General features: G+C 36.5%; 1 protein-coding gene across 4 annotated transcripts in view; it reads right to left on the bottom strand.

The window, feature by feature from the left end:
• EML5 (EMAP like 5) overlaps positions 1–12,372 on the bottom strand; it is a 329,289-nt gene that overhangs the window by 42,548 nt on the left and 274,369 nt on the right. For 3 of the 4 annotated variants that reach the window (XM_065403928.1, XM_065403927.1, XM_065403926.1), the window contains 4 exons: positions 8,691–8,769; positions 7,127–7,256; positions 2,481–2,579; positions 95–115 (listed from right to left, as the gene is read on the bottom strand). In XM_065403928.1, the coding sequence (XP_065260000.1) occupies positions 95–115; positions 2,481–2,579; positions 7,127–7,256; positions 8,691–8,769 (329 nt within the window). Of the gene's footprint in view, positions 1–94; positions 116–2,480; positions 2,580–7,126; positions 7,257–8,340; positions 8,449–8,690; positions 8,770–12,372 lie in introns of all 4 variants that reach the window. The other variant, XM_065403925.1, reaches the window with a different exon arrangement.

Raw genomic sequence — 12,372 nt, 5'->3', positions numbered from 1 at the left:
ATATTCTCAGAACTTATTGATCTACAAAGTTGTAGGCAGTGACTACTCAATAGTCTAACTATATCTGAAGAGGTTAAAATTTTATTTCCCTTACCTGACATATCTGCTGAGTCTCCTGTAATGGAAAAGCAGCAGAAAAATCATTAGATCAGAAATAAGATAAGTGTTCAAGAAAATATATGCTACAAAAAGTGTAATTTCTTACCACACGCCTTGAGGTCATCTTCTTGCATTACAGCAGTACCAATACTGCTATTATAGTTAAAGTAGTTGAACAAATATTGATGTCTAAAGTGGTTTCAGTCACATTTGGAATACAAATGGCTAGCATGAATGCATTTTGTCTTCAGTTGTGTGAGTTATAAAATGTACAAATGTCACTTGGGTCTATGCTTGAGTCCTTCTCTACCTAGCTCTAAATTAATAGCATTTTTTACATGTTTCAGGCATGCTAGCCATTTAAGTAAATAAATGCCCAGAGGGAAATAATGTTTGAGATGGTATATTAATAAAGGGCCTGATCCTGACATGTACTGAACCCCCTCTACTCCCATTTACTTCAGTAGAAGGGATGGGTGATCAGCATTACACAGGAGCACGCCCAAATTAGAGAAGCAATTAAGCATTCTGCATAACATAATGGATTTAGCATCATCATAAAACATTGCAATGAGATATTCTGATGTCAAAACTATTTCAATGCAAGACTACAGAGTCTCCACTACCATGCCATTACAATTTGAAAACACATTAAAGTAATATTTCTGTAAATCTTTGGAGACTGCATTATGTCAAAACTATGCTGATGCAAGTTATAACACTGTTAAAAATACCAAAAGCAAATAAGTATAAGTAAAATAACCTTAATGCCAGTGCAAAGCTTTAAAAATTGTTTTGCTTAGAAAAAAATGTTTATCTTTTTAAAAAAAAAAATTCTCCCCCCATTTAATTACTGGGATTATTTGCATGGAAACAATTTTATTTATGTGGTGTCATCTGTTCCTGCTCTTTATTCCTCAATCCAAGTTATAAAACAAGGCAGAAGTTGTTCTATTATTAGCTGCTTTACAGGATGTTTATGGGACAAATGAGCATTAAAAGTGTCCTATGTTTCCTCCTGGGTGAAGAAGCACAGAGGGAAACAAAATAAGCAAAGAACCATAGCTTTTGTAGTGTCACTGCATTCCTCCCATCCCATTCTGCATTCTTTGAGTAACCCTTTGAGTAAATCTAATCACAATATTTCAATTTTGTCAAAATGATGTTTCATTCAACCTGAAACAAGTTTTATTTTTTTTTCCAAAAAATTTGAAAATTTTTGTTTTCAGTTCAACATGAAATGGTTTTTTTTTCAACTTTTCAAAATTCCCAGTGAACAGAAAAATCCATTATTTGCCCAGCTCTTCTTAGCAGTGACTTCAATACAAATTTTTGTAGAGAAATAAAAATATATTCCTGTTAAATCAATCTGGCTCCTACATTTTCTAAACTCTAAGACATTCAATATGTGCTATTATTTGCTAAGAAACATTAAAAGATATGCAACATATGTTTGTGTTGTGGAACTGCCAGAGGATTTTATTGTGCTGCAATGTCTAGACACAATAGTGTTGATATAAGAATACTGTTGTAAGGATTTCTTTTTGTGTGTGTGATCTTACATGTCAACTTTAATGTCATTTTAATATATATTTGTTTTTACTAAAATCTAGATTATCACTTGGTTCCCAAACTTGGTTTGTGGCTTGTTCAGGGTAAGCCCGTGGCGGGCCGTGAGATGCTTTGTTTACCTGAGCAGTGGCCGCGGTTTGCCGTTCCTGGCCAATGGGAGCTGCAGGAAGTGGCTGTACCTGCGGACGCTCAGGTAAACAAAGCATCTCGCAGCCCGCCAGGGGCTTACCCTGAACAAGCCGCGAACCAAGTTTGGGAATCCCTGATCTAGAGGGAAACACTCATTACTGCTTTGGCTCTGTTTGGAAGGTTAAAACCATTTATTATGAGCACTGTAGTTGTAGATACTGTAAACCTGTATCATGGGATAATATTATGTAAATTCACAACTATTTTTCCATTTAAGATAAAAATGCAGACTATTGTTTAATTAAATGTTCTTCATTTGTCTCCCTTTCATTAACAGACTACTGTTGAGTTGGTTGGAAAGACTGTTTATGATGATGATGTCCCAGAACAAGTCAGGAGATTAAATGAAAGTACAGACGAATTTAAATGGGGCTCAAAATTTCCAAAATTACTTTCTGATAACTCTCCAAGCAAAATTTTGGCTTCCTAAGCCTCCCAATAATTTTTGTTTAATTGTATTAAATTACTCTCCAGAAAAAAAATAAAGAGGACAGGTAACTGAGTAACACTCATACAAACGGAGATAGCATAATCAAATAATCTTTGTTTTATTCATGAACTCAAATGACCCTAAAATCATGCTTATATGTTAATTTCATTTTAAAAAAATACAAACATACCTACTTGGCCAGTTGCCACAAGGTTGGTAAACTTGGGGTGCTGATTTACAGTGAGGCACAGAATATCATCATTATGTTCCTGGTAAAAAGACTGAGAGCCTAAAATAAAAATACAAAAAATTAATACAATGTTTGTTAAAACATTTATACATATATGGCAATGATTAAATTTGAAAAAATGTTATAATATTTAATAGAGAATGGCTTTATGATGACATAATATTCTATATACAGTGCTTGGAGCCATGAATCACTAAATTCTAAATCTGGATTTGATATATATTTCTCAATGATATTGGACAAGTCCCTTAACCTCTCTCCCTCAGCTTTCTAATTAGGAGTATTGTGAGAATGGATCAAATTTGTCCCTGGTGTAATTGCACAGACTTCATTGCTGTTACATCCGCTATTGATATGGACCATTAATACTTACTTCCCTACCCCACAGGCTTGCTGTTTGATGATTAGTTCGTATTGATAATGTATTTTGAAGATGAAAAGCAGTAAATAATTGTAGTATGTCTCACTTTAATAAATACTTTTGAAAACATTCCATGCTTTAGATTAAAATACTTACCATAAACATAACAAAGCTTTTAAAAGTATACACCTGAGTAAATAATGCATTTGTTGAAAACAAACCATCAGTGCACCAAAAGATAAATTGCCATGGAAAATTTACTTTATAAAATGAATACACATGCTAATATATTTTCTGTGTCCTTTGTCAAAATATATTCTTTTAAAAACAGTTCAGTCATCTTAAATGAGCTCCTGTTCAAGGAACTGTGCTCTGCAAATACTGATATGACAGAAAGTCTCCTGTTCTGACCACAAGCCCTAAATTCTCAATGTCCCCAGATGTGCTCCCCAACCTACTGAAGAGGCACCAGTGACTATGGTCATGGTTGGTGGAGGATGAGCAAAGGGAAAACCCTGGCATACACATTGCTCTGAACTGCCTAGCATTGTAAGAAGTCCAAGCCTGTCCAGCGATTGACAACTTGGGCAATAGACCAATTTCACATACACTGGAAGAGGATGAAAGCACAATCTTGCATGCTGAACTCCATAAGTGCATGCATACATACGGCCTAGTAACTTCAGGCATACACAGACCATAGTTGAAGGTTGAGATTGGAATGCCAGACACAGGCGACAAAATTGCTTGAAATCCTTTGTTTGGCAGAAAGATTCTTGAACTCATAGAGTTTAGTGGGGTCCCAGTTTTCCGAGGTCGATTTTTTGAGATGGTATTACCATTGATTTTCCTTTGATCAAAATCAGGGCCAGATGATTGAAGAGATGTAGTGTGAATAGGACATGAAAGAGGACTTATTCTCTAGCCCTGTCACTCCCTAACCAATTGTCCAGGTATGGGAACACATTAATTCCTCTTTTTTTCTGAGATATACTACTACTACTATCATGTATTTGGTAAATACCCATGGAGTGGAGGACAGGCAAAAGGGAAGCACAGCGTATTGATAATGCTGACCTGCCACTACAAATCTCAGAAACTGCCTGTGACTTGGGAAAATTACTACATGGAAGTTAAGTGTCATGAAGATGGAGGGTGGCAAACCAGTCATTGTGATTGAAAGCCGGGAGAGCAGTCACCAGGGTAACCATGCGGAATCTCATGTATTTGTTGAGGCTGCAGAGACTGAGGATAGGTCTCATCTCTCCCTTGGATTTGGAGATCAGGAAATACTATGAGTAGAATCCCCTTCCCCAGTTCTGAAGGGGAACCTCTTTTATGATCCCCCAAACCCAGACAGTCTGCACCTGTTGAAGGAGCAGACACTCATGAGAGGGGTCTCTGGAAAGTGATGGAGTAGGAGGATGAGAAGAGGAATGGACAGGAACTAAAGGCATAACCCAGTCCCACAGTGCTCAGGACCCACTTGTCCATAGTTATTGACTCCCAAGACCTGTAGAAGTAGGATAGCCTATCCCCAAATGTAGGGGAAATGGCTTGAAGCCTGCCGACTGGAATGCTGGCTTCGGAGAGTCAAATTAGCTGCATGCCCAAAACTAATGAAAAACAGGCTGACTGGTTAAAATTGGGACTAGAAGACCTCATATAAGCCTTGAGCGCCTTCCTGGAAAAGTCCTGCTGTCTAGAGAGATAATTCAACCTACAGAACCACTTCAGACAATAATGCTGCTTAAGCTGTTGCCCTGTAAAGTGATGCCTCTATCGCTGGTGTTAAAATCCCCAGCAAAAGCATCATAGCTCATCTTTCAAGGAATGTAACATTTTATTAGTTTTCTCTGAAAACAAAAATTGACCATAAAGGGTAGGTCCTCAATCATCTGTGGACCTCAAGAGCTATACCAGAGTTCTGGAACCATGAGGCCCTTCTCACTGTCACAGCACATGCTATAACTCTAGAGGAAGCATCAGCCATTTCCAAAAGCTGACCATAGTGATATTTTTGCCACTAGTCACCTTTTACAATAAACTCTTAAACTCTTCCCTGGAGGATTTTGGTAACTTATCTATAAATTTTGCCATTGTTTCCCACTTTAGAAAGTCATACTTTGATAAAAGTGCCTGGTGATTGGCAACGAGCATTTGTAAGGATGAGACAGAATAAATTTTCCCAAACAAGTCCAATCTTTTAGAGTCCTTGTCCTTTGGTGTCAACTTCTCTCTCTCCCATCTTAACCTCTCATTAACTGCTCTTACGACAAGAGTAGGAGCACCCAAAAAACCATTCACAAGCATGTGGTATCTTTTATTTGCATGTTTCATTGTGGGTGTAAGGAATCTGGGTGTTAGGATCTTTGCCGGTTCCAAGATTGCTTCATTTATGGAGAGAGACTCTCCCTGGAGCTGAGGATTGGAGAATATCCATCAATTTATGGGTGTTCTCCTGAGCAAGCTTGGCCTGAATATCCAAGGTTGAATGATTTAAAATCCTCAGGTACAAAGGAGGAAGAATCTGGTATCACAGAGTTGTCTGGCAACGAAGAAGAAGGAGGAAGCAGAGCCCATGGAATCTCCCGTGGCACCTGTAACAATGGTTTAGGCTGAACCAGCAATTCTGGAGCAATTACTGTCTGTGGCTATAGCGACGGAGGTTCAGGAAGAGAGGCTACTGGATGAATAGGTGACCTCATTCTGGACTTGAGCAACATCCCAGGGATTCCAAGGAGGCCACTGTGAGTAGGGTTACAGCATTGGTGGCCAGAAAGAACTGGGCCACAGACTTCTATCTCTATTAAGGGACAACCCTGGAGATGGTGGATATACTGGCCATGCATTTGCACAGAAGAAGTGGAGCTTTTCTTATAATAAGCAAAAGATAGAAGATGCATGTTTTGTTAGGATATTGTAACGCTTCTGGTAAACAATTGACCTAAGAGTAGTGCTTCCCAAATTCAAACCACCAGGCAAATTGCCTGTATTTTCAAAACACAGATGATGATAGGGAATAATAAGCCCTTTGAAAGTCTAAGTGTACCATTTAACACTTAGGGGTAGTAGTTCGTGAACTAACATACCTGGTATGGGAGGACTGAGAGGTGAGATGCTAGTTTAACAAATGAAGACATAAAAATAGTCCCAATAATGTTTTTAAAACCTCTTTCAAACATTTCTAAAACAGTTTTTCTGTAACATATATGGAAAACATGAAGCCGTTATGTGGTTCAAAGGTTTTATTGGCATGAGTTTTGAATGATTTGCATAAACTAAGTAATGTGGCCACTCAAATGAATTCACTTGCTCATGTCATATTTAACAAAAGTCAACGAAAATCATAGCAAATGCATTTCTATACTGTCTTCACTTTATAAACGTGTGATGAATTAAAAGGTCCCACAGAAGTTTTCCCTGTACATTTTATTATATATCCATGTGTGTCTAAGGCACATTCTGTACACATTCCAAGTGGCTGTCATTTTGGATTACTTTAAGAGAAAACTACTTGCAGCAATGCTGAAATTTTAAATGTATTAAATTCAAAACTAAAATGAAACATTTTAGGTCTCATGAGCAATTAAAAAAACTTGCTCCATGCTAGTTCCTGCAGCTGGAACAGAAACGTTGAGACTTTAATTTTAGTTTTGAAATTCCTCTTTGACCACAGACCTAACTCAAAATAGTATATTAAAATTAAAGCTGAGGAAAACTTGAACAGAAGCAGCACACCTCATCCCTCTTGACAGAAGGGAATGGCAACCATAACCTGGAAGGCTCAACAGGACACTGTGATATGTGATATGTCTCACAGCATCACAATGACAAAATTGCAATGCCTCCTAAATTACAGATTCTTTAGCAGTATATTGCTGTCAGCTGAGAATGTGAAGACAATTACTTTTTGAACACACATGATGCTGGTACATGGAGGGGGAGTACTACTGAGTTAAGAAAATTGGTATTGAAATAACTGGATTCTTATACCTCCTTCCAAATATCGTCCTCACAGGGATTTATTCAGATCTCTTTTGATTACATAGCACAAATAATACAGATCACACACTCTTTGATTGCACTTTTAGCTAGATTTTCTTCCGTAAATCATTATTTTGCAATTTTTCCAGACAGCACTAACATTTTAAGTATACTGGTTATCAGATGGGTGTTACCTGCACACATGAGCAGAGAAATTTTCCTAAGTAGTTTTTCCTACCTGTTGCCACGTTATATAGAATCCCAACAGATGCAGTATGATAAATTATATCAGCACCATCATTCAGATAGTGAACATTGTTCCTGCAGTCCTTGCCTCGGTACCCAAATACCAGCTCCAATACTAGATCCTAAGAAAACAGATTTAAGTCTATTAAATACTTTAAAACTTCTTTATGAATAAAGCTTTCCTAGTGCTTTATTTTTTAAACACGTGTAATTGCCTATATTCAAAGGAAAAATGAATTTTTGATGATGGCCAAAAACATCTGAGACTGGTCTGCTGCCTATTACACCAGTATATCATATTTCCCCCGTATCTCATGCTATAACATTTGCTGGATGTTAATGGAAACAAATTTTCCACAAAAGATAGTATACAGTCTCATCCGGCAACAAGAACGTAACTCTTGATATACAAGATGCTAGGACATTAGTATGAATAGTATTCTTCACCAGTTTCATATTCCCATAGTCTATCTGATATTCAGCTTGGAGGACTAGGGGAATTGGAATGCTGAGATGGTGCCTAAAAATTCCCAAAGCGTCATGGCAAAATACTACATACTATGCCAAATATTTTCTTGAACATTAATTAATAATCTATATTTCTAATATGGTGAGAATATTATTTAATATTTATATTACAATAGCATTCAGATGCCTAATGATGATCAGGGTCCCACTGTGCATGACGATGACACAGATGAAGACACACTCCCAAATTTAAAGCACTTACAATTTAAGCAAACAAATCACATATGAAAAGGTGAAGGGATGGGGTACAGTCAAACATAGAATGAAAAAAAAAACCTCATATGCACTGGGGGGAGAGAAAGAGAGAGAAAATACTAATTAAGACCCCAAATCCTACAATCAGATCTAACTGCAGGATTGGGGTCTAATCCCACCTAACCCTAAAAGCATCATTAATTGGCCGATTACTTACAAACTTCAGAAGAAGTTTATTTTGAATTTGAGTTTTAAAGGCGAAGACGGTAGTGAAGAGTTCAGGTGAATTTACAGATGAGTTCAGGGAGGGTATTTCATGCATAAAGGGGAGAGAGAAATTGACTGCATTCCTCTGAATAAACTTCAGAATTAAAGGTAATTTGTTTAGCTGGTTTAGTAACCTACTGGTAATACAATGCATGGCCACATGGAAAAATCAGAGTTCTGGCCAAGTGTGATATTATACTGATACCCTACACTCACCCAAGAGGGACTCCATACCACATAGGCTGAATGTGCTGTTTCTGTAACTGATAGACTCTGGAGAAAGCTGTGGCTCAGACACATTTGTGGGGTGGGGTGACATTGGACCTTTCAGGGATCAAAAGAAAAATGAAAGATAAAAGATCCTAAAGGATCCCCTCCCAAAAAAAGAAATTTGCTGCTAAATACATACACGCTATTAACTATTTCTCTGTTTATACTAACTTTACCATATACAACCATTCACTTTATTGATAAGCAACTCAATTTTTTGGACAAAATAGTAAAAAAATTAAGGGATTAAGGGAATGTTAAACTAGGGGGGAAAAGATGTCTGTGGTTTTCCTTACCTCTATTGGTCTCTTTTTTTTGCCAACGTTATTTGTCTGAAGTTTTTCAGGCTGTGGCAGTGCCCTACTAACTGGTGGTCTGAAATAGAGAACTGTGAATAAGAAAAGGCTGTCTGTGACCCATTCCGTACTAGAAGAGTATAGTCTAATCTGTTATCTGGATAGGGAAAACTGCTAAATCACTACGTTGCTTGAATTGTCATAAAGAAAAAAGGCCACTGAAAAGAATAGCTGTCTCTGACTGTAGAAGTTTCACAATTTATACTGATCAACTTGATAAGTTTTTGACAATTCTAAAAGTATCATTAGGTCAATTCAAAGTCTTATTTTCCAGTAAAAATGAACCAAACATTTTTAACTTCTAATAGCATATTTTTTTCCATGTTCTTCCCTTTCAATGCAATACTTATTGTTGGATGACACAAAAGTTTAGAGGCTTGCCTGAACTATCTAAACTCATTTAAAGTTGTCCCACCCTTTCCCACAACTCCAGACAGACCCCAGTTATCTCCCCACCTCCTTTCCTACATTCCTTCAATAGACTCTAGATACCCACATCTCTTCCTACAACTGTAAAAGTCTCTGCTGATCCCTGGGCACCTCTGCCACAGTTCAAGTCAGTTCTTAATTGAATAAATAGAAATTAGAGATAGAAAAGACCTATTAACATCCAGCCCATCTCCTTGCAAATCCATGTTTGCTTTTATATCCTTACAGTATACATTCTAGTGTTCTGGTTAGTCTAGTTTTAAGTTGTCTCAAGCAATGGGCTTCCATCACTTCACTAGGAAAATAATAATTTGATCAAAATTTGTTTGCTTATCTTTTTAAATATTTGTAATATTTATATATTGTAGACAACATACATGATTTCAGTCACAAAGGACAATTATACATATATTTAATAACTCAGGAAAAGAAATATATTTTATTGACCACATTTATGTAAGTATTGCTAGCAAATTTGCAAGAGCAACAGGAGCTGATTCTAGATAAAATGTTCAGTTGTTAAAAAAATCTTTTACACGAAACTATCAGAAAAAGTAGTATTCATTCAAAATTGAGGATTTAACAAGTCTTTGTGAAGTCTAAATTATTTAACTCAGCTGAGTTTGTAAGAGAGTTAGTTATCCATCATTTGTCTTTGAAAGGAAAAGCTACAACAGATCATAACTCCTGGAGACAATGCCCCCAGAACATGACTGGCAGGAAACTTGTAATTTGAGTATTTTTCAGGCAGCAATCCTATCTAGGATACAGAACACAAAAGGTGCCCATTGGTTGGGGCATGGAACATACTAGTTTTTCTGCCAGGTTGTTTTTCAAGTGAAAGATAGAAAAAGATTAAGGAATGCAAATATGTATCTTCAACTCTGCTGGGAAGGTTGGTGGCTGGAAAGCTATTACAGTTTTTATTCTCAGAAACTCATATACAGTATTTTTTCTTCCCTAAAGGCACCAGCAGCATTAGAATCTCATGCTACTGTGAGCTGATGGTGGGGACAGAGGAGGGAGAGGGACAGTTGTTGACCATACCCCCTTGGACCTAGCAATGTGGCCCCAGTGTCCTATGCCTCTCTCTGTGGCCATGATATGGAGCAGGAGCCCCCCAACTTCTGAGTGCAGGGATAAAGAGAGAGGCAGGCTGGGTCAGTCTCCCCCCTCAATCACCTCTTAGACTTAGCACAAGGAGCCATCAGTCCACGAGATTTTTGTTGGCAGTTCCTTGCTTTTCTATAAATTTTCAAAACCTTTGTCTAGTTCCCTAGTTTCAGCTATTACCTCTATACTAATAGCTCCCAAATCTACCTATCTATCCCTAACCTCCAACCCTCCGACCATTCTTGCATCTCCTCCTGCTCTTGTACTTAATATATTCAAACTAAACTTCCCAACCCCTTTCCATGTCCTCCCTTCTCTACTGGTGATGATACCCATACTTTACTTTCCCAGGCTTGGAAGATTGCTGTCAAGTTTGATTCTTCTCTCGCCTTCTCCCCCATATTTGGGTTTTTCTTTAATTCATGTTGATTCTTTCTCTGTAGTATTATTTTAAAAAATTCTATTGCTGTTGTCTTACTGTTTTGTACATGGAAAGCTCTCTGATAATGAACATTTCCCCCTGATATTTGTGAAGTACCCTATATATTTACAACACTAATACAATAATATAATCACTAAACACGATAAAGCATATTACACAAGACTGCTGTATTTTTTATTTTACTATCCAATTAAACCACAAAAGTCCCTGGCAACTCATGCAATTTTTTACCCATTTTACACATGCTAGCTATGGGATATAATTCATCTTCACAAAATAACAGACATCCTTTAACGCATTTATGCTTTTTCAGGGATAAACCAATGTTTTTTCTCACAATAAAACATCATTTTATCACTTTTTTTCTACACTTTTTTCATAGGTGTACAATTTCCAGTTAGGCACATAAGCAATCAATATCTTGCATGGAAAATGGATGTCTCTCCAAGTCCACATTAGACTCTTCAGAACTATGCCCTTGACCAAACCCCAAACATGTGTCTCATCAATAGGATGTATAAGGGATTATATTACTTGTTTATTGGAATATTATGAATACAAATAAATCACGCAAGATGTAAATATATTTAAAATATACAAAATAAATAAAACCACTGGAAATATTACATTGTAATAGATACAAATTATATTGCCACTAAATTCCTGTCAGAAAAATACAGTCATTTAGGGTGGGATTTTCAAAAGCATCTAAGATTTATAGGAACACAAATCCCACCCTTAGTTGTTTAGTCAGCTGCTTCCAAACAGCCCGGCTCCAATTATATCTACTGAAAAAAATCAGACAATCTGTACAACTCTTTTAATCTAAAACTAAGATCACATGTCAATGCCTTTTTTTTTTTTTTTTTTTTTAAATAAAACAGCCTTAGTTTTCGGTTGTCAATAGCTAACTACATTATTATTCTGGAAATGGCTACACTGACCTCTAGAATATTATCTATTTCAGATTTATTGGCTGTACATGTTTGAAAAACATTAGTTTATATTTAATAACTTCTAGTCCTAAAAATCTCTGAAGTGAGATAGTAAAATGTTATCCAGCTTTACTCCCAATTCTTTACTTTATGTGATCAAGAGTCCCTGAAGAAGAGAGATGATTAAAAAGTAAATTGAAAACAAGTTTGATTGTACAATACCATATTATTTCAGGGATAAGAACTGCATTCACTATATGAATGGAAAGACCTGACATCTTAAAACCAATATGGTAAATGATACTGAGAGTACTTAATCAAGATTTTACTACCTGCAGATTATTCACTGGGATTATAATTAAGGTACTGTATTTCCTTTGATATCTCCATAACCTTCTTGGCACTTATACAGATATTTAGTATAATTACGGATTACATATAAATAAATTCATTTATTTCAATATCACCATTATAAACTAAATATCATTAATCTACTTTCCTGTTTGCTTAGATAAAATGAATATGGCTGACTGTTCTATCATCAGAATAAAAAGTACCTTTCTCCTTTTAAAAAGGATAAGTATGAATGATGTCAGAGTGCTGTATATTAGAAGACTACTTACCAGCAATTCTGTTAGTTGTAGTAACCCTTGTCTACCATCCTATGATGTTGGATTAAAGGACAGATGGATTATAGTGCCAC

The sequence above is a fragment of the Emys orbicularis genome, chromosome 4, assembly GCF_028017835.1.
Source record: "Emys orbicularis isolate rEmyOrb1 chromosome 4, rEmyOrb1.hap1, whole genome shotgun sequence".
Taxonomy (NCBI): Eukaryota; Metazoa; Chordata; order Testudines; family Emydidae; genus Emys; species Emys orbicularis.
Note: the sequence above shows the minus strand (reverse complement) of the source record. Positions and strands in the feature narration are given on the sequence as shown.